Source organism: Dama dama, chromosome 15, assembly GCF_033118175.1.
Source record: "Dama dama isolate Ldn47 chromosome 15, ASM3311817v1, whole genome shotgun sequence".
Lineage (NCBI taxonomy): Eukaryota > Metazoa > Chordata > Mammalia > Artiodactyla > Cervidae > Dama > Dama dama.
The window spans coordinates 15,678,583-15,701,607 of NC_083695.1; the positions used below are offsets into that span (position 1 = coordinate 15,678,583).

The 23,025-nt window shown below is 45.0% G+C and overlaps 2 protein-coding genes across 2 annotated transcripts in view; both read right to left on the reverse strand.

The window, feature by feature from the left end:
- Positions 1-8,397: 8,397 nt before the first annotated feature.
- On the reverse strand, positions 8,398-11,349 carry ACTA1 (actin alpha 1, skeletal muscle). Its single transcript, XM_061161524.1, has 7 exons — positions 11,051-11,349; positions 10,129-10,269; positions 9,699-10,023; positions 9,433-9,594; positions 9,140-9,331; positions 8,863-9,044; positions 8,398-8,776 (listed from the first exon to the last, which is right to left on the reverse strand). The coding sequence occupies exons 2-7, from the start codon at positions 10,255-10,257 to the stop codon at positions 8,633-8,635; spliced, it is 1,134 nt and encodes a 377-aa protein (XP_061017507.1). The 5' UTR covers positions 10,258-10,269; positions 11,051-11,349; the 3' UTR covers positions 8,398-8,632.
- A 5,842-nt stretch (positions 11,350-17,191) lies between these two features.
- The window catches only part of NUP133 (nucleoporin 133), a 53,490-nt gene continuing 47,656 nt past the window's right edge, over positions 17,192-23,025 (reverse strand). The window contains exon 26 of the mRNA XM_061161523.1: positions 17,192-18,275. Within this exon, the coding sequence (XP_061017506.1) occupies positions 18,139-18,275 (137 nt within the window). The 3' untranslated portion in view covers positions 17,192-18,138. The remainder of the gene's footprint in view (positions 18,276-23,025) is intronic.

Here is a 23,025-nt window from a genome sequence, read left to right on the forward strand (position 1 = left end):
CAGAATCTCCTTCCCTTTTAAGAGTAAATAATATTCCATTGTACATATACACCACACTTCATTTACCTATTTCTCCGTTAACAGACATGGGCCACTTCTACCTTTTGCCTGTTGGGAATAATGCTGCAATGAATATGGGTGTGTAAATAACTCTGAACCCCTGGCTTTTATTTCTTTGGAGTATATATTCATAAGTAGAATTGCCATGTCTGATGGTAATTCTAACATTAATTTTTTTAGAAATTGCCATAATATTTTCCATAGTGGCCATACCATTTTACATTATCATTAGCAATGCACAAGAATTCTAATTTCTCCATATCCTTGCCAATACTTGTTATTTTGTTCTATTTGTTACAATAGCCATTGTAATGAGCATGATTGTATGTTTATTTTATCATCCATTTATATGTTCTTTTGTGAAGTGTCTGTTTAAAATATTTTGCCTATTTTATCGCATTTTTGTCTTTGTTATTGAATTTTAGATTTTTATATAGCCTGGCTACCAACCCTTTGTCAGATACATGTTTTGCCAGTGCATGGTTTGAATGTTCATTTTCTTAGTGGAGCTATTTTGGTGAATAATTATTTTAATTTTGGTGAAACCCAATCTGTCAATTCTTTAGAATGAGAGGAGAGAAAAAATGGAATTGAGGCAATATTTGAAGAAACACAGGCTGATAATTTCCCAAACCTGTTGAAAGACAGGAATCCACATATTCAAAAGCTTAAGCTAAGTAAAAAGAAACCTATCTTTAGATACAACATAGAGAAACTGCAAAATATCAAAGACAAAGAGAAAAAAAAAATTTAAGCTGGAATGTGGGGCAATGGAAATGTAGATTCCCTCAAAGAAGGTCTAGACTGACTGCTGACTTTTCACCAACAATGATGGCACTTGGAGAGCAGAGAAATATCATCTTCATTACAACAAAGAAATAACCATTATCCTGAAATTCTATATTAGGAAAAAAGTGTCTTTTAAAAATGAGGGAGAAATAAGAACATAAGTAAACAAGCAAACAAAAACTGAAAGATTTCACAACCAACACTTCATCATGAAAGGAAATTCCAAAGACTGTGCTTCAGTCATAAGGGAAATAATCTCCCTTGGGAGGGACCTATAGGAAGAAGAAATGAACAGAAAAAATTATTGATATGCAAGGGAACCTCAACTCTATAAAACAATTACAGTCTTTGAGGAGGTTAAAACCATGACTGATGTATGATAAATAATAATACATAGGGATTTATAAAGTAGAATAAAATATGTGACAAGTCAGAAGGAAAGCAAACAGATGAGCTAGCAGCCTCAAAGGGTCCCTGTGTGGCTTCCCTGGTAGCCCAGCTGGTGAAGAATCCACCTTCAATCAAGGAGACCCTGGTTCGATTCCTGGGTCAGGAAGATCTGCTGGCGAAGGGACAGGCTACCCACTCTAGTATTCTTGGGCTTCCCTGGTGGCTCAGCTGGTAAAGAATCTGCCTGCAGTGTGGGACACCTTGATTCAATCCCTGGGTTGGGAAGATCTGCTGGAGAAGGGAATGGCTACTCACTCCAGAATTCTGTTCTAGAAAATTCCATGGACTATTCCATGGGGTTGCAAAGAGTCAGACATGACTGAGCAACTTTCCCACCCTCACAAAGAGGGTAAAGATACGATTAATTTTAGATTTTTAACAGGGTGGGCTAATGTAAAGTGATAGGTTTAATCCTAAATATGCCAGTAAACACATTGAATATAAATGAACAAAGTGTCTCAATTAAAAGACAAAATTCTCAGGCTAGAAAAACTTTTCAACCTATGCTATTTACAAGAAATGTATATAAAATATAAGGGTAATAAAATATAAGGGTACATCAAAATTGAAAATGAATAGTTTAAAAAAGAAAATAATAGTGTCAGGAGTTACAAAAGTGTTTGCTACTTTTACTAATCTATAAACTTAATTTATAAACTGTTTATAAACTTGGGCAAGTCACTCAGTCTTGAGACCTCACTGTTATCATTTATAAAAGCAGAATAATAATCCCTATCCTAGCTACTTTAAAAGATAAAATGAGCTAATGTGTTTGAAAGTTCTTCATGTAGCACCAGTACAATATTAACATAAGAGATGCATAGACTAATAAAATGAAATGTTAATGGTAACCTCTTCTATAGTGGGTTAAATTGTTGCTCCTATTGTGGGCTGAATTGTGTCATCACCACCCCAAATTCATATGCTGAAGTCCTAACCCCCAGGATCTCAGAATGTGACTGTATTTGGAAACAGAGTATTTTATTTTTTCAGAATGTTATATTATGAGGAAGTGTGGACACGCATGTGGCAAGAGGGAAGAAGTTTCTAGAAGCCAAGGAGAGAGACCTCAAAAGGAGAAAACTCAGCTTAGATTTGGGGTTCTAGCACTCAGAACTCTGGGGAAAACACAATAATTCCTATTGTTTCAAGCCACCTAGTTTGTGGTAACTTGTTACAGGAACTTAGTACAGGTCCTGTAAAGGAAACTAGGAAGGATGGGGTGGGCGAGGATCCAGGGGTACTAGGGCCCCCTTGGCTCATGATGTAGAGTGACCACTACTCCCGAGGCCAGCTCCTCTGGTCCAGGGACCAGAACCATCTACATGGGAATAATGCTTAGGAAAGCCCAGTGTTTGTCATCTGAAAGGCAATCCTGATTCCACGGGCACCTCTGAGAACTACAACATCACTTTTGCACATTTCACAGTCTTTCTTTCATGTGGTCACCACCCCCAGAAACTGTTCAGTACCAGTGCTACTGAACTGTAGTCTGGACACTCATCATCGAAAGATAATATTGCAGAGGCAAGTGTTGGTAGAAAGGAAAGCTTGCTTTATTCTGGAGGCCTGTGACCTGCAGAAAAAGCACACTCACATCCAAAAGCCAATTCCCCCCTGCCAATCAGATGGCAAGAGCTTTGAAAGGGGAGCTTCAGGGATGCACAGGCAGAGGGAGGGGTTATTAAGTTGGTGCAAAAGCAATTGCAGTTTTGGACCTTGAATTTTAAATCATTATAACTAGGCTCAAACACATCTTTATTAATCAAAACTAGTACAATCAACACATCTTTTCCAACAAGAAACATTTGTTTATTCCTGTAGCATAAAAATCTGAGCATTGGGATTTAATGAACTCTTGGAAAGCATTTTCTACCTCCTTGTTGTGGAAGTGTTTTGCCTGCAAAAAGCTGCTGAGATGTTTGAAGATGTAGTTGTTGGCTGGCGAGAAGTCAACTGAACATGGCAGATGAGGCAAAACTTCGTAGCCCAATTTGTTCAACTTTCGAAGCATTGGTGTGGAATGTACGGTTGGGTGTTGTTGTGGAAAAGAATTGGGCCCTTTCTGTTGAACAATGCTGGCTGTGAGCATTGCAGTTTTCAGTGTATCTCATCGATTTGCTGAGCTTACTTCTCAGGTGTAATGGTTTCACCGGGATTCAGAAAGTTGTAGTGGATCAGATCAGCAGTAGTGGACCAGCTGATCCACTACTGATACTGGCCTGCTGATCCAGTACCACAGTGGGTCAGTTCTCGTGGGTTAGCAGATAACTGAATAGTGAGTATGATCCCTTTTATGGTGCAAAAAGGGTTTGGCTCTGGAAGTGTTTTGAAGCTTCTTCTTGGTCCAACCACTGAGCTGCTCATTGCCAGTTGTCATATAAAATTCACTTTTCATTGCACGTCACAATCCAATCAAGAAATGGTTCATTGTTGTTGTGCAGGATGAGAGAAGATGACACTTCAAAATGATGATTGTTTTGATTTTTAGTCAGCTCATGAGGCATCCACTTATTGCGCTTTTTTCACCTTTCCAATTTGCTTCAAATGCCAAATGACCAAAGGGTCAAATGGTCAACGTTGAGTTCTTCGGCACCTTCTCATGTAGTTGGAAGAGGATCAGCTTCAACGATGGCTCTCAATTGTTGTTTGTCAACTTCCAATGGCTGGCCATTGTGCTCATCTTCAAGGCGCTCATCTCCTTTGCAAAACTTCTTGAACCACCACTGCACTGTACATTTGTTAGCAGTTCCTGGGCCAAATGCATGGTTGATGTAGCAAGTTGTCTCTCCTGCTTTATGACCCATTTTGAACTCAAATAAGAAAATAACTAAAATTTTCTTTTTGTCTAACATCATTTCCATAGTCTAAAATACCTATAAAATGAAAGAAAGTAGTAAGTCATTAGCAAAAAGCATAGAGCAAGAAATGAACATTAAAATGGTATATAACATAACCACATTTATTTAAGGATGTATTCCAATATTAGATAGCAAATTTCAACAATGCCAAACTGTAATTACTTTTGCACCAATCTAATACATGCAGAAACAGCACAATAGGGTCCGATAAGGGAAAGGGAAGTTGCTCAGTTGTGTCCGACTCTTCTCGACCCCATGGACTGCAGTCTACCAGGCTCCTCCATCCATGGGATTTTCCAGGCAAGAGCACTGGAGTGGGGTGCCATTGCCCTCTCCGAGAGTCACCTTGAAATCGGTCATGCAGTGGTCTGATCAGTGTCATTTAGATTGTTTCAGTACAGTTCATCTTTGGTTCCAGGGTTGACTTGTACCCATTTCTTGGAATTGTGGCAGCTTATGTCATGGCTACACCTGGTCATCATGTAGTTAACTTCTTCCACCTGCTGGCAGTTTCAGTATCTATAAGACAGCTCACAGAACATGGCTCAGAATATTACCTATAACCCTTAAGGAGGACCTAAAGTCTTTGATTTTGTTTAATGATTATTATTATACCATCCTCTTTGACTACTTTCTTTGCTTCTGCAATTTCTCACTTCTTTGATTAAATTTATTCTTTGGCTGAAGTTTTTTCTACAGACAAGAGGCAGGCAGATGGCATGTGGTGGAGAGGGCAGTGTCTGTTCTAGGAAGACTCCATAGGATCCTGCTCTGTTTCATTAGGATAAGCCATCAAGAAACTGACAAGCAGAGGCAGGGTCAAGCAACAGGCTCAGGACTCTGCACCCAGCAACAGAGCCACCCTTAGTGAGGGGCCCTTGCTGCTCATTCACGTTGGCTACCTCCAGCTGCTTTTGCCACCCTATGCCAATTCCAGAAGTTGCAGCCCTGGGCCTGCTTGGAGAAGTGGCTCTGACTGTAGGTGACAAGGTTGCAAGTGGACCCGGAGCCCTGGGAATCACCGTGCTGCCCACCTCACCAGAGTGCCATCAAAGCAAATCTTTTCAGCTTCTCTCTGAGTTGCAGCCCAGACACAGAGCATTAGCTTGTGGAAACTCCCCAAATGAACTGTGACATATCAACAGTGCTAAAGGGGATAACTTTCAAGGACAGTACCAGGCAGAGAGAAAACAGAAATGACAAATGAGGCAAGACAGAAAAGGAGCAAAGCATGCAGGTGGGCTGGCCACACGAGTGCCCTCAGAGGTAGGGCTGGCCTATGGCCTGAGCCCTCTCTGCCTTCTGTCCTCAGGGCAGAGGTACTGCTGGATGAGAGGTGGCCATACTCTATGTCCTTCTCCTGTACACTGAGGGATGCTTCCCCACAAGAATCTATATCTGGAACCATCCAGCCTGTCAGAGAACAGGGCTGTGTGGAAGGGAAGCCAGCCTGGAGGTGGTGAGAGCAGAGAAGTCCCAAGTCCACAGCATCCAGTGGTCATGTTCCAGGGTGGCCTCCCTGTTCCCGCCAGCTCCTCCAACAAGTCTTATGGTGATCCAAGTCAAGGCATCAGTGCCCGGTGATGGCGGGGTAGTGACACAAACTCCCAGGAGGGAACCACATCTTAGCTGTCTCTGTACCCCTTGCACAGAGTAGAAGGGCAATAAAATATTTCATGAACCCCTTGTGGGTTCTGCCATATCTGGGGGACAATTCAGGAATTAATGCATCTAGGAGGTACCCTGACATTCCATGGTCTGATTATATTAATAACTTCCAATGGTTTAAGTTATAAAGCCAAGGTGTACTCCAATCCCAGATTCTTCTATTTTTTCCCACTCAGTCTAATCCTTCTTTTCAATCCTGACATAGCCTCTCTTCTCATTTTCTTCTTTGCTCTTGTTTCTTCAACTGAGCACCAGTAAAATAGATTTGGTGTGAATAAAAATTGTGGCAATTTATTTTGATAGAGGAAAATAACTGCAGTTAGATCCCTGATAAGACTTGCCAAGTCTAAGGAAACACACCATAAGTGATCATCAGAAAGTCTTTTGTTGTTTTCAATTCTCTCACAGGTCCAAAAATTGGAGCTCTGAGATGGCTTTTCATTGGGAAATCAGCCATAACACTATTCCCTCTAGTGTGAGTACACTGTTGCCACACAGCAATTTCTCACTTCTTCCTACTGCAAACACACATAAGTGCTGCTGGAAATAGTTATTTCTCTCCTCTCCCAGCACAAAGATGTGGATATGTTCTATACACAGTGGGTATGTGCATTTTATATGTATAGTTTTATATATATATATATATAACTATACATATAAAATAGTCTTATATATACATACATATATACATATATATAGTCTTATATATATATATATATATATATAGTTGTTTAGTGGCTAAGTTGTGTCTGACTCTTTCTGGGACCCCATGGACTGTAGCCCACCAGGCGACTCTGTCCATAGGATTTTCCAGGCAAGAATACTGGAGTGGGTTATCATTTCCTTTCTCAGGGGGTCTTCTTGACCCAGGGATCTAACCCTTGTCTCCTGAATCGCAGGCAGATTCTTTACTCCTGAGCCACAAGGGAAGTCTATTCCACTCAGGGAATATATATAAAGTATTTATTGCTGCTGCTGCTAAGTCACTTCAGTCGTGTCTGACTCTACACCACACCAAAAATCTTCTCTCAAGTCTAATATAGGTAACACAATTTACCAAATAACTATAATCACAAACTACTTGAGAGAAGGAAAGATACAGAAAACTAATGAAATATGTGATGTTCATTTCTTTTTAAAGAAGTACCAGAAAAAGAAAGGTCATTTGGCACACTTCCAGTGAAACCACATAATTTCTAAAGTTTGTACATGCTTTCAGGAGAAGAAAACTGTCAAAGACGAGGCAGGAGGAAAACTTCTGTTAGTCACTTGATGATTATGATCACAGGAGAAATGGCTCATTACTGCCTTAAATATCTTACTAAAATTCTAATTAAGAGACCCGGGTTTTGGTTTAAAAAAAAAAAATAAAGATTTAACCTGCCACTTAGCTGACTCATGTAATTCTGATATTTTTCAGTAAAACTTGCGTTCCTCTGAAAGACTAGAATTTAGCCCATTTTTAAATCTTTGTCCACCCCGGGTAGATAGATGGTTTTCAATGGATTTGGTATCATTTGCTTGTTTTATTAAAATCCTAAGTTCTACTGAATGACGGGTTCTCTTGATAGCTGGGTTTGGCAGTATTCCTACCTTGGAAGCTTCAATGATTCCTGAAGCTTCTCAAAAGGCCGTAAAAGGAGAGCATAAACGTGGCAAGATGGCATAGAATATAGCTGTATTGTTAATTCCTATAAATATATTTCTGAATGAATGTATTACCTTCTTTGAGTCAGAATCTATTTCGTTTAGGAAACACTTTTCCCAGGAATTTCGAGAATTCCCAGGAATTCTCTCATAGAAACACAAACTTCCCTTGTGTTGTGCCTTTCAGACTCTGCAGGAGTGGAGCAGGGTTGCTTCCTCTCCGTTGCAGACCTCTTCTCAGCACGGTCTCCGCTTCCTTCCCTGAAGGCATTTCCTCGCTGGCCCGCTCCCCACGCCTGTCCCCGCTGAGGCCGCGCTGTCCTTCTTTTGGAGCGTTCACCTGGTCCTTTCTCGCCTGCTTCCACCTCTGGGCGCGGCTCCTTCCCCTCCCCACTCTGGAAAGGGCGCTACGTCACCCAGACGAAGCAAAGGCCTTCCCGAGAAGTGGTTATCTTCACTTAACAAAGGAGAACTGGTTCCTCAAATGCAGAACGCACCCCTTTCAGTTTAGGTCTCAGATTCAGGAGGGAACCCGGCTTCAGTAAGGCCACGCCCGCCGCGGGTGGAGCGGGAGCGCGCTCTGCGCCCGGGATCCCGGGCCAGCACCACGGTCAGCGCCCTGCCCGCGGCGCGCCCGGGCCACCCGAGCGCCGCCCCCGCGCCGCCGCCTGCAGATCGCCCTGCAGGGGACACGCCCCAAGGTCAAGTCGGGCCACGGCGCGGGTGCCGGCCTGAGGAATAGAGCTGAGCCAGAGGGGAGGGCCGTGAGCTGCGGAAGACTTAACTCACGGCCTTGTAAGGCCTGCACTCATTTAGGGTATTGTGAAAAGTGACGGAGGAAGACGGAGTCCCTTTTACACCCCGACCCCCACAGCTCCCCGCCCCCGCAAATAAACACAACAGACCCCTTTACGCAGCAAAACAGAACGGCTGAGTTTAATGCTTCAAGTTTTCCATTTCCTTCCACAGGGTTTCGTTTTACAAATAACAAAATGAGGTAAACAATGTATGTACACATTATAAACAGCGTGTCAGTTTGCGGCAGCGGTAACGCAGATGGTTGGAGAGCAGCTGCCGCGCGGTGGCTCGAGGTCAGCCGCCTGCGCCGCGAGCAGATTCGTCGTCCTGGGGAGAAGTCGCGGCTGTCGGAGAGGCGTCTAGAAGCACTTGCGGTGGACGATGGAGGGGCCGGCCTCGTCGTACTCCTGCTTGGTGATCCACATCTGCTGGAAGGTGGACAGCGAAGCCAGGATGGAGCCGCCGATCCACACGGAATACTTGCGCTCAGGCGGGGCGATGATCTGTAAGACAGTGAGGACTTGTCGGGTGCGCGGTCGCGGCCGGGGAGCCCCTCACAGGCCGGGGGCTGGGGGAGGGCGCCACCCACCTTGATCTTCATGGTGCTGGGGGCCAGGGCGGTGATCTCCTTCTGCATGCGGTCGGCGATGCCCGGGTACATGGTGGTGCCCCCAGACATGACGTTGTTGGCGTACAGGTCCTTCCTGATGTCGATGTCGCACTTCATGATACTGTTGTAGGTGGTCTCATGGATGCCCGCCGATTCCATGCCTGGGGGCCGCGGAGGGGAGCGTGAGACAGAGGGCGGGAGGCCCCGGGGGCGCGCGGGGCTGGCACCGGCCGGATGGCGGGGGCGCGGGGCTCACCGATGAAGGAGGGCTGGAAGAGCGTCTCCGGGCAGCGGAAGCGCTCGTTGCCGATGGTGATGACCTGACCGTCGGGCAACTCGTAGCTCTTCTCCAGCGAGGAGGAGGAGGCGGCGGTGGCCATTTCGTTCTCGAAGTCCAGGGCCACGTAGCACAGCTTCTCCTTGATGTCACGCACGATCTCGCGCTCGGCTGCGGGGAGCGGGGCGGGAGAGGAGCCCTCAGCGCGGGGTCCCGGGGACAGCGCACGGTCTGCCGGCCCGCCCGCCTGGGGAGCCCGGGGCGCCGCGCACCTGTGGTCACGAAGGAGTAGCCACGCTCGGTGAGGATCTTCATCAGGTAGTCGGTGAGATCGCGGCCAGCCAGGTCCAGACGCATGATGGCGTGCGGCAGCGCGTAGCCCTCATAGATGGGCACATTGTGGGTGACGCCGTCGCCGGAGTCGAGCACAATACCTGCGCGAGGGTGGGGTCGGGGATGAGCGGCTGGGCCCTGCTAGGCGCTCGGGGAGGGGGGCGAGGCTCTCGGGAAGAGGGGCCGGGGGCTCCTGGGCTCTCACCGGTGGTACGGCCGGAGGCATAGAGGGACAGCACGGCCTGGATGGCCACGTACATGGCCGGAACGTTGAAGGTCTCAAACATGATCTGGGTCATCTTCTCGCGGTTAGCCTTGGGGTTGAGGGGGGCCTCAGTGAGCAGGGTGGGGTGCTCCTCGGGGGCCACGCGGAGCTCGTTGTAGAAGGTGTGGTGCCAGATCTTCTCCATGTCGTCCCAGTTGGTGATGATGCCGTGCTCAATGGGGTACTTGAGAGTCAGGATACCCCTCTTGCTCTGCGCCTCGTCGCCCACGTAGGAATCTTTCTGCCCCATGCCCACCATGACGCCCTGCGGAGCGGATATACCAAGCTCTCATCACCGGGGTTCCCAGCAGAGCGGGGCTAGGCCGCGTGGAGACCCGGCCCGGCTCCCTCCGGGAACTGGCAGCCTGACCTGGTGACGAGGGCGGCCCACGATGGACGGGAACACGGCCCTAGGGGCGTCATCGCCGGCGAAGCCGGCTTTCACCAGGCCGGAGCCATTGTCGCACACGAGGGCAGTGGTCTCGTCTTCGTCACACATGGTATCTGGTTTCTGCAAGGACGGGAAGGCCACGGAGACTCTCAGTGTTTCAGGCAAGAGGCCTCGCTGGCCGGAGCGCCCTCCCTCCCCGGGGACCTATGGACACCTCTGGCCTCCAGCCCCCAGCGCGGCGCCATCCTGCGGGGGAAGCAATCGAAGCCGCGCTGGCGGAGCTTCGCTGCTGGGAGCTCTGCTGCGAGGAGACCACAGAGAGCGTTTCTCCACCTGGGAACTCAGGACACACGGTCCCGAGAGTTCTCTGCCTTCGCTGCAGTCACCGCCCTCTCTGCCCCTCCCTGGCGTCGCATGGGGGTCAAGGTCCGCGAACCCTGATTGCTGGGCCACTGTGAGGGTGGAAGGAGACGCCGTGGAAAGGGCTTGGGCACTCCACCAGGGCACGAATGGCCTATTTTGGACCTCCATGACACTTCAGACTCACAGCCCAAGCGCCGTTGGGACTGATGGTGAGCGAGGGGAGTCCCTTCTACTGCCCTTTGGTTCTGTTGGGAAGGAACTCTGGGGAGGACTAAAGCAAAACCTTTCATCTACCTCGGCACTCGCTAAGTGTCAAGGAGAGCTGCCCCAAAGGGCTGGGAATAAGTCTGGAGATCTTTCCCAAGGATCGCTGCTTCCTGTCTCTTCTTTGGAGCACACCGCTCCGACTCCGGGTCGGAGGCACGGCTCTCAGGACGCGGGGCGGGGGCTGATGCAGTGAGCGGGCGCGCTCTCCCCGGCGATCTCCGGGCTCCCGCGGTGGGGCCCGTCCTCCTGTCCCTACCCCGCCCCTGCCTACCTGGGCGGGTGGCTACACCGGCGGCTCTCCGGCTCCGGTCCCGGTCACCGTGGGAAGGAAGCGAGACTTCTCTGGGCGCTGTCCGCTGCGGTGGCCGCTCGTCCCCCTGCTCAGGTTTTATATAGCCCCGGGGCGCTCCCCTCGCGCCGCCCCGCAGGAATGTCGCTCCCCTTCTCGAGCCATATTTGGGTGTCGGGCACCAGAGCCCCCTCCCCCGACCGGTTCAAGGCCTGGGTCCCCGCCCGGGTCCCCTGCGCTGACCAAAGAAGGAGCGGTCTGGCCTGAGCCCAGGTAACACGGGCCGGGCCGTATATGGAGCGTCTGCCCGCCGGGCGGCCCCTCCCGACCCGGCCCAGTGGCCGGGCGGAGGGCCTGGGGTGCGGCGGGGGTCACGGAGTGTGCGGGGCGCGCCAGGGAGCCTGCGCCCCGGCTGCACCTGTCCGCAGCTGCCCCGCCCCCGGCCATTCGGCGCTCCGGAGCCTCGGGAAGGTGCACCCGCGTTTCACCTCTTCTTCGGGTTCTTTACCCCCCAACTCCTCAAGTGTGACTCCACCGAGGAGGACTCTATATCCTCGTGGGGGGCCGAGAGGACCGGAGATGCAGTCACTGCCGGAGTCCCAGGCAGGGGAGGCAGGCGGTCCCTCCCCCCAGACTCCCAGCGAACTCGGTCTCTCCCCCTACCCCGAGCTCCCCGAATCCAGAGGGCTGACCCCGTCGGCCCCCACCCCCACCCACCGGAGAGGGTCACCAGCGGCCGGCGGGGCGCAGCTGTCGCGAGGACAACTGGCGGCGTGAGGAGAGGGTGGAGAGTCGGGGAGGAGGCGCTGAGCGCCAGGGACAGGCCCCGCAGCGGCTCCCGCAGCCTCTGGCGCTGAGCCAGGACCCCCAGAGCTGCCCGCCTTGGGGACGCGCTGTGGGCTCGGGAGCTCATGAAGGGAGTGAAGTTGAGTAAATAACTGGCCGGCTCCGGAGTGTGACAGGCCGAGCTGAGCACCCTACTCCCGCATCCTTGGCGGGGCTCACCGACATCCCAGTCCTGGGGCGGAAAGGCAAGTGTCACAGCCCTAGGGTGGGAACTGAGAGGTGCTCTTACTAGGTGAGCCCTCACCCGTCCCTCCTCCCTGTAGAGAGGACAAGGGCATTGCGCTCTAGGATGGGCAAAACCTTTCCCTTCTGCAAAGGCTGAACAAACTCATCGTTATATTTAGAGGGTGATGCCCAGCCAAGGCCAGCTGATTCCCGATCCACCTTGGAGAGTCACCGTCCACCAGAGCTTGCCGAGTGGTTCTATTTATACCGCTGATACACTGGGATCTGTCTTTCTAATTTTCTAGTAGGATTTGGATGTACTTATGGTAAAGGTGGAGTAGGGGTCAGAGGAGGTTATTAAGTTGGTGCTTCTCACTGTTTTTTCCCCTGGGGGGAACGGTTCTAACCTTGCTGTGGAAAGTACAAGGAGGAAGAGTTTTCTGCAATGAACTCAGGGACATGCTTTAAGGGGTACATCAGTGATGTGGTGTGAGCCAGAATGGAACCACTCATTTCTCTGATGTGCTCAAGTGTTCCCAGAATAGGAACTTGGTGGTGGAACTCAGCAACTGGGACAGGTGTGGGTCCTCTAAGAGGGATATAAAAGCACATACGAAACCCTCCTTCCCAGCCGCACACCACTGCAGGCCTTCCTAAAAATGACCAAAGTCAATTACAAATTCAGGAGTTAGTACGGGGCTCTGTAGTGTGTATAAAGCCAGTGTGCCTTCATATTCAGCCTTTTAAATTAGAGAATGAATGAATGAGTAATGGACAGAACTACATTTCAATACCTTGTGTTCTGCTGTGGCAGTCTGACATGGAGACCCTAGAAAAAAAGAACCTGGCAAATGCACTCTGTGTGCAGTGTGAGGGGAATAGCTTCAGTTTTGGTCTTAAAGGTAGAAGTATGCTGCCACTGACTGAATGCCTCAGAACTTGGTGACATCTTAAAGGGGAAGGAGGTTGTAGTTTTCAAAACTCTTGCTCAGGGCAACACTTCTCAGTGCAAGCTTTTGTAAGCTCAGGATCTATTAGATTCAAACACATGAAAAGCTATGAATCAAGCTTTTGTAAGCTCAGAGTCTGTTAGAGTCAAACACACATGAAAAGCTATGAATCAAGCACTCACAAGCTCACAGAGACCTGATGGTACTGCAAACCCTGGGAAGGTGGGCCCTAAGAACACCAGCTGGCATCTCTGCTCTCTGCCCTGGGTCAGGCTGGTTGAAATAGTCCTGGAGGGCCACTGCAGGGTGGTTGAACCCTCATTGGCTCAGGAATGGCCCGAAGAGCAGGTGGAAGGCAGTCTCCATACATGTATGCTCTGGGGATCACCCCAGTGCCTTGCGTCTGAGTAAGCAGGTCACTGCCTGCACAGCCTTTTGAGAGTGACCCTGGAAAGGTCAGCCATGCAAGCTATGCTCAAAGGAGAACTCCTGCTTCTAAGTTTGCAGGGGCAGCCGCAGCTCGATCATCTGGCAGGCCCGTCTGCCACAGCACAGGGGATGTGCTCACATACCCTCAGCCACGTCCCTCACCTCCTCTCACGTTTGTGGATCCCAGCCTTGTGCTGTTGGTTTCTGACCTATTTAGACATGAACTTTTAAAATGCTTTGTATGTTTTCATATTGTTCCAGTAATCCTGTAACTATCTGGAGGTACGTGAGACAGTACTGGTTACACTAGCTTTAAACATAAGAAAACCAAGGTCCAAGGAGCTAGACATGTCCTGGGTACCTTACTGCTGGGAACACACAGGGGCTTGGAAGACTCTCCCTTCCCTAGGAGTGGTCGGGCTACCTTTTGTCTCCCTCTAAACTTGTTCAACACTTGGTATGTTCTGGAACTTAACAGATCCTCAAGGGATCTTCTTCAAGGAAGGGCCAAAGACATCTTCAAGTCACGGCTTCACACATGGCCATCCTGTCATCTCAAAAAAAGAATAGTGGGGGGGGGGGGGGGGGCGGCTGCCTGGCAACACAAAGTCAGAAACAGTCCAGCAACCAAGTGGGTAAAGGAAAAAACCCAAATTCGCTGTTCTCCTAAGCCACACCTCTAAAAATGTGCAGGCAACTGCAGCAATCAGGAAGAGAGGTCCTCAATCTTCTACTGGTGGCTTTCTCAGCCCAAGACTTGTTCTGCTTGGTCATCTCTAAGGGACTCATGACTCCACCGGAGCCATTCCTGCCCCTTCTCTCTACTTGCCACTTCTCCCCTTGCCACTTCCCACGTCAGCTGTCATGAAATCAGTTAAAAAGTTTTCCTTCAGTAAAGCCCATTTGAGTGTACCTGTCCTCTGATGGGCTATGTGACCTGGGGCAGGTGGCTTCCAGAGACAATCAGCCTTCTCAACTGAGGATGCCACCTACTCTTTAAGACTGACTTGAAGGTTGAAACTAGGTAAGTGCATGGAATACACACACAAAAAACAATGGTACACTATCTTTCTTCTAAAAGGGTTTGGAGGCGGTGAGAGGGATGAGGTGTTAAGAGTGAGCAAAGGACACTAAAAACCATTACAACTGTTCACTGAGCACTTAGACAGGAAAAGTCAATGCATTCTAAATATATCTGGAGTGCACAAACATTTTTGTACAGAGATTTATTCCAGTATTTATTTAAAATGGTAAAAAATAAACAAACCAACCCAAGACCAATAACCCAGTGTTTTAAGACTGTTGAGAAGAGAGACAGAGATCTGTTAAATAAATTATAATACAGCCATATGGTAAAGTGTCAGGCAGTCATTAAAAAAAAATCTATCTTGAGGAATATTGAAGACATGCATTCTTGAAGGAGGGAAAGTTAGTTCTCAGGAGGTTAAAAGAATCTTAGATATTACAATGATTTGTGGCTCCAAAGGCTGTGGTACATAAAAAAGATACACAATATACCTGTGGTATAAATTTTCATGGAGGTGGGAGTGAAGGGAAAAAAGTGACTAAAGAAAATTGTCTTTAAAAGTCTCCTTAGGAGGAATGATAATGAAAAAGAAGGTTGAGAAATACTGGACTAAAGATACATAAAACTGCTCATTATCAGTCAGTTCAGTTGCTCAGTCGTGTCCGATTCTTTACGACCCCATGGACCACAGCACGTCAGGCCTCCCTGTCCATCACTAACTCCCGGAGTTTACTCAAACTCATCTCCATGGAGTCGGTGATGCCATCCAACCATCTCATCCTCTGTCGTCCCCTTCTTCTCCCACCTTCAATCTTTCCCAGCATTAGGGTCTTTCCAAATGAGTCAGCTCTTCACATCAGGTGGCCAAAGTATCGGAGTTTCAGCTTCAGCATCAGTCCTTCCAATGAATATTTAGGACTGATTTCCTTTAGGATGGACTGGTTGGATCTCCTTGCTGTCCAAGGGACTCTCAAGAGTCATCTCCAAGACCACAGTTCAAAAGCATCAGTTCTTCGGTGCTCAGCTTTCTTTAAAGACCAACTCTCATATCCATACATGACTACTGGAAAAACCATAGCCTTGATGAGATGGACCTTTGTTGGCAAAATAATGTCTCTGCTTTTTAGTATGCTGTCTTGGTTGGTCATAATACCTCACATCAAAATACATAGGTTATAAAATTGTGATACATGTACAATCTAGGACTATTTCAAAATGGTAACTGAAGTTATTTCTGGCTAGTGGGATTACAGGGGTTTATTTTCCTCCATACATTTTTAAGAGGTTTCACATTTCCTACAGTATTTTTTAACTTTCAGAATTACATAAGTCTATGTAAAAAATATACTTTGGTATTCAATGAGTTAAGTTTACATAAGAATATAGACAGCTGTTTCCTCTAGAAGTATTCCTTGAATAAACTGTCCAGGTAGGTGGTGGGTGGTGGTGGACTACCACTGATACTTCTGTAGTTATCAAATATACCCATGCATGGGGAGAAAGGCTAAGATCATCACAGTGTGGCTCTCCTCCAGGTCTAGTTACGTGGAGGACTGTGCCACACACCCTAATTCCCCCAGACAGCCCCTCAGTACTTGGAGGGTGATGGATGATTCAAGAAAAGTATGATTCAGACTCCAAAGATAAAAAGAAACACAATCCAATTTCTAAAAAATGTTCTTCAAAAACAAAATCCCCAAACAAAGGGCATCAGTATCAGTTGCCTTCTACCTCACCAAGAATTCCAGCATGTCTCTTGCTGTGATTCTCAAATTCTGTCTTAATCCTTGACACATTCACAAATTCCTAAAACAGGAGAATACACAAGGCCTGCTCCTCACAATCAAACCCACAACCTTGTTGTTTGACTGGGGCCAAAAGCTGTGAGTTTCTGAGTAGCATTCAAAGACAGGAGCAAAGAAAACCTTTTCCAAGTCAGAACCATTTCAGTCTCCTTAATAAACACGCTCACCTTTATAGTACTTTCATAATTTATCATTATCAACTACTCAGTTTGTAAAAGAATCAGTTATTTTCTGAGAAAACTATGTTGTGGAAATTTTTTAAAATTTAGAAGAAAAAAAGTACTCAATATCTTTAGGCTTTAATTACGCTATTACTGTTAAAATGTTTGTTTTTTAAAAGCCCCAACCATCTTAGAGCTATGGCCATCCCTAACAGACAGAGGTGGCAGAGCCTCTTTCTCTGTGAAAATGAGACAATCAGCCGTCATGCCGTGAGAGCAGCACTTCATCCCGTGGTCAGCGGGCCAGGGTCACAGTCACTGCCTCCCCTCACACCAGGTAACTGGGTTTGTGGCACTGAAGGAGGCGGCACGGTCCTGGGTCCCCAGAGCACAGTGTCACATGACAGGATCTCAGGGGTAAGAACTAAGTCCCTCTGAAACCAACATCCTTTAATACAAGAATCCAACCACTTCTTATGCCCTCTGAAACCTCTCTCCCCCTGACCTCACGCTGCCTCACCACGGCAATGCAGGCAGAGGCCAGGGGCCGGGCAGACCCTTCCTGCCCTCTGGTTAGCACTGCGAGCGGCTCAGAGGCACCCTCTGCAGCCTGCAGTGGGGTCCGCATGAGGGCTGAGCTCTCGAAGCCAGAACCGGACTCTGCACCACATTTAACTCCTGACCTTTTCAGCTGCTGGAGCAAGTTGTATAGTGAGTACTCAACTGGGCCAAAGCCTGAATACGCCAGCAACTCCGTCTTTATTTAAAGACAGATTAAAAACTGCATGATGACATTGGCCAGGACAAAGAAGCTTTGAGAATAACTACTTTTCAGTTAAATCAGTTGCCATATTAAGAAAACCTATAAAGGTTTCTATAAAGGTTTCACCCCTTACATTAGCTAGACAGACTGAGGTGAAGGTGGAATTCAGTGTAAATCATTCTGAAATGCATGAAGCTGACTGAATAGGTTGTGGTGGTTTAATTGCTAAGCCATATCGGATGCTTTGCGACCTTACGGACTGTAGCCCGCCAGGCTCCTGTGTCCATGGGATTTCCCAGGCAAGAATACTAGAAGGCCACATGAATATGCTTTATTCACCAAAATATATTTATTAATACTCTATTATTCATGTGGAAAAAACTGACATTTCCCAATGAAGCAAAGTTATCAAGCTCACACTGAATTGCCCCACTCTGTCTGTTTCATAAGTTAGCAAATTGTGACACTTATCCCACTAGACATTCTGCTCCCAGCCCTAATCAAAATCAAAACAAAAATTCCAGACACTTTCCAGTACATAACATCTATGATTCACAGCAATTTCAGAGACGACTTAGTGCAATCTTGCTGTTTTTAGAGTTATAGAACTAAAGCCTAGAAGTGGTCTTTGCATACAAGAAGCTAGAACCAGGACCCTGGATGGAGTGAGATAAAAAGGAACGGTAGTAGGTATGAAAACTTTGACAAACCTCGATGGAAAAGAGGAAGAAAAAACAATATCATGTAACTGAAAACCAAAAGTATAGTCATACAACTATTTTGTAGTAGCTTACAAATAAAGTATAAAGAAGTCAGAAATATGTGATATAAAACTGTACAAACTTCTAGATGTTTAAGGTCCAAACTTTTTATAAGGACACACTTATACAAATTTTCAGGAAAAACGACCACTTTTATAAACAGTCACATTTGTCCCTGGACATAGTATTCATAATTGGCTTTCAAAACAAACTCAAAGTAAGGGCTGGACTTCAAACTTCCCAGCTGGTCAGCCTGCAGCAGCTCCTTCACCTCGGGGAGGTACTCGCTGAGCTGAATGCCTAAAAACACAAACACAGAAAGTTGGTGGGGTTTTTTTTTTTTTAATTTTCACATAATTCTCAAATGAATCAAGATGACGGATGATAGAAACACCTGTGTTTCTATTTAAAATATAACGTCACTCTGCTATTGGAAAATACTCTGTTCTAAATTCCTTCCATCGGCCAAGCATACTTACAGGCCTGACAATATGACATTCTTCACTTAGTAGGGGCTACATGACTGTTCTACATATTCAGGCTACATGTTTGACTCTAGTGGTCAAAAGAGCCATCAAAACAGCCACTCCATTTAAAGTCTTTATGACAATCTGCAATATTTTCATTTTTCTCCATAGCTTAAGCCATTCCTTCAGGGTGGAAGTTTTAAGTTAATAACCACTTGAAAACAAGTATTTCAAGACCAAGCAAACAGTACTCTAAGCAGCTATACAGTAAAAGTAGTAGAAGGCATCAGTGAAAGATTGCTTATAAACCAGCTGCAAAATTTACAAGACAGGAATCCTGAATTATCAAGGAAGACAAAGTTATACCACATCTTCTTTAAAGACTTTCAGACTTTCTGTCCCCCAGATCAAAGACCCACTGTTTTACCTGGATGGGTGGTCTCCCCACACTCCAGAAATGCCTGAGTGCAGAGGCGCTTATTTGAGAACTGGTTTTTAATGTTTTTTTCCTAGGGTGATTGGTTCACTTAATTTTTTAAAAATTAATTTCCAGTCAACTTTGGTAATATATATTTTCCTTGACTTTGATCAGCTTTCTTTTGTATTTCAAGTTTATTTTTGAAAAGACATAAAATTCTTTAAAAATTAAAAAAAAAAAAAAGAAAAACAAGTATTTCCAACAATTCTGTATTCTCCTATTCAGGAAATAATCTAGTAGAACACTGCCATGAATGCTATCTGCAGCATCTCCTAACACACTGACAGCTTCTCTCTGAGATTAGAAGCAGGAAACCATGCCTTCGTCAGTCCTCGATGGGGCTGGAAAGCCAACAAGCATCTGTGTAGTTACATAACAGTATATACAATTTTCTCATTTGATAAATAAAGGAAATTGGAAAAAACATTTTAAATTAATAAGGTAATATTCTATAACCTGTCATATTACCACAAGCTTCTCAAAATCAAATACTGTTTATTTTTAACATCATCTAAGTGCATAGTGCCATTTTTGGTACTTAGTATACAATAAAAATCTTATGATAAATGTTGTGAGACTTAATCTGCAATTTTATCATTCATTACAATCAACACACTGTCAATAAAGACTTTCTCTGCGAGACAGTATTACACTTGTGAAAATATCAATTTCCTAAAGATCAATTCTCTTAAAAACTTAGGACCCCATTCTAAGTGGGAAGTATTCATTGGCTCTAGGTGATGGCCACCAGGTTAATATTTCAGTCTAGTGTAGCAAATCTTTGGATTTTTAAGAGAAGTAAGAAAACAAGACATTAAAAAAAATTTATTTATTTCAATTGGAGGCTAATTACTTTACAATATTGTGGTGGTTTTTGCCATACACTGACATGAATCAGCCATGGGTTTACATGTGTCCCCCATCCTGATCCCCCCCACACCTCCCTCCCCATCCCATCCCATCCTTCTGGGTCATCCCAGTGCACCAGCCCTGAGCACCCTGTCTCATGCATCCAACCTGGACTGGCGATCTATTTCACATATGACAATATACATGTTTCAATGCTATTCTCTCAGATCATCCCACCCTTGCCCTCTCCCACAGAGTCTAAAAGTCTGTTCTTTGCATCTGTGTCTCTTTTGCTGTCTCGCAATAGGGTCATTGTTACCATCTTTCTAAATTCCATATATATGCATTAGTATATTGTATTGGTTTTTTTCTTTCTGACTTACTTCACTCTGTGTAATAGGCTCCAGTTTCATCCACCTCATTAGAACTCATTCAAATGCATTCTTTTTAATAGCTGAGTAATATTCCATCGTGTATATGTACCACAGCTTTCTTATCCATTCGTCTGTTGATGGACATCTAGGTTGCTTCCATGTCCTGGCTATTATAAACAGTGCTGCAATGAACATTGGGGTACATGTGTCTCTTTCAGATCTGGTTTCCTTGGTGTGTATGCCCAGAAGTGGGATTGCTGGGTCATATGGCAGTTCTATTTCCAGTTTTTTAAGGAATCTCCACACTGTTCTCCATGGTGGCTGTACTAGTTTGCATTCCCACCAACAGTGTAAGAGGGTTCCCTTTTCTCCACACCCTCTCCAGCGTTTGTTGTTTGTAGACCTTTTGATAGCAGCCATTCTGACCAGCGTGAGATGTAGGTACCTCATTGTGGTTTTGATTTGCATTTCTCTGATAATGAGTGATTTTAAGCATCTTTTCATGTGTTTGTTAGCCATCTGTATGTCTTCTTTGGAGAAATGTCTGTTCAGTTCTTTGGCCCATTTTTTGATTGGGTCATTTATTTTTCTGGTATTGAGCTGCAGGGGTTGCTTGTATATTTTTGAGATTAATCCTTTGTCAGTTGCTTCATTTGCTATTATTTTCACCCATTCTGAAGGCTGTCTTTTCACCTTGCTTATAGTTTCCTTCATTGTGCAAAAGCTTTTAAGTTCAATTAGGTCCCATTTGTTTATTTTTGCTTTTATTTCCAATATTCTGGGGAGGTGGGTCATAGAGGATCCTGTTGTGACTTATGTCGGAGAGTGTTTTGCCTATGTTTTCCTCTAGGAGTTTTATAGTTTCTGGTCTTACATTTAGATCTTTAATCCATTTTGAGTTTATTTTTGTGTGTGGTGTTAGAAAGTGTTCTAGTTTCATTCTTTTACAAGCGGTTGACCAGTTTTCCCAGCACCACTTGTTAAAGAGATTGTCTTTTCTCCATTGTATATTCCTGCCTCGTTTGTCAAAGATAAGGTGTCCATAGGTGCGTGGATTTATCTCTTGAGTTTTCTATTTTGTTCCATTAATCTATATTTCTGTCTTGTGTCAGTACCATACTGTCTTGATGACTGTGGCTTTGTAGTAGAGCCTGAAGTCAGGCAAGTTAATTCCTCCAGTTCCATTCTTCTTTCTCAAGATTGCTTTGGCTATTTGAGGTCTTTCGTATTTCCATACAAATTGTGAAATTATTTGTTCTAGTTCTCTGAAAAATATCATTGGTAGCTTAATAGGGATTGCATTGAATCTATAGGTTGCTTTGGGTAGTATACTCATTTTCACTATATTGATTCTTCCAATCTGTGAACATGGTATATTTCTCTATCTATTTGTGTCCTCTTTCTTTCATCAGTGTTTTATAGTTTTCTATATATAGGTCTTTTGTGTCTTTAGGTAGATTTATTCCTAAGTATTTTATTATTTTCATTGCAATGGTGAATGGAATTGTTTCCTTAATATCTCTTTCTGTTCTCTCATAGAAAATAAGACTTTTGTAAGAGCTCTTCTCAATTATTAAATGCCAGAGACTAATTAGGAAAGATGTTAAATTCCATGCAATGACACCCATTTTTTTTCCTCTATGGCAACCTACTCCAGTATTCTTGCCTGGAAAATCCCATGGATGGAGCAGCCTGGCAGGGTCCATGGGGTCGCAAAGAGTCGAATATGACTGAGTGACTTCACTCACTATAATATACTTTAAAACTGAAAAGCATATTAAGGAAGCATATAAATATTAAAAAAACAAAAACAAAAACAAAAACTGAATAGCTCCAGGTGGGTAACTTAAATATATCTACAGCCTAAATTCATCCCACAAGCTGAAGTAATTGTTAGGCTGCCTAAGTCTATGAAATATAATGGAAGCTATCTATATCTACCTTCAGAATCTGCCCTTTAAAAACATTTACTCTTGTAAATGTAAATAATATGGAAGTCATATTATTAAAAAGATTCCAAAGATAAATGCCTTTGGCTTGGTATTGTTTTATATACATATAATAAATATATATTATTATATATATTATATCATTATGTAATACATATAATAGTTTCCACTTGGTTTGTCCTTTGGTCAAAACTTAATAATCCTTTTTGTAAAATTATAGGTTTTTATTCATTTTCAATCTACAATATATAATCTAAAGACAGCAGAAACTGCAAGGTGAACTTTAAATAGTACCATATACTTAATTAGCCACAATTCGGTGCAGTGGCAACTTTACAAGAACTAACTTCATGGAAAGCATCAGATTTGGATCCAAATGAATCTCTTTGACAGCACAAAGAAATCAACCATATCCAGTTATTTCTTCAATTCCAAATATAGAAAAGAGAAAGCTTAGGAGATATATTTAAACTGTCTGAATTTCAAGTATTTTTAAGCAAAAGATATTTTCTTTTGTTATCTCCACTATTTAATTTAAAATTTTTATTTTTTGACAATGAAATGGCTGAACTGCCTTTGTGTTATTTATTCATCTTTGAAAATAAAAGTGTTCATTAAACCTAACTGTCAATGTGGGGTAGTCAGAGTCTATTTTTCATAAATAAACCTCCAGGTCAGTACTGAGGTCAACAGTTTGATCCAGAGTGAAACTTGTGGCATGTAAGCACCAAGAATTTGCTGCTCTTTCACCTCACTCACATGTTGGCTGGTGTGGTGAGCTCCACGGTTCTCCTCTGAGGCCCTCGTCATTTCAGTTAAACCAGGGATTCTCAATCAGAGGACCGCAGCGTGGAATCTACTACAGAAGAACTGCGAATGTGAATCTGTAAAATAATTCTAGCCTTTCAAAGAACAACAGTTTAATAAGTGACT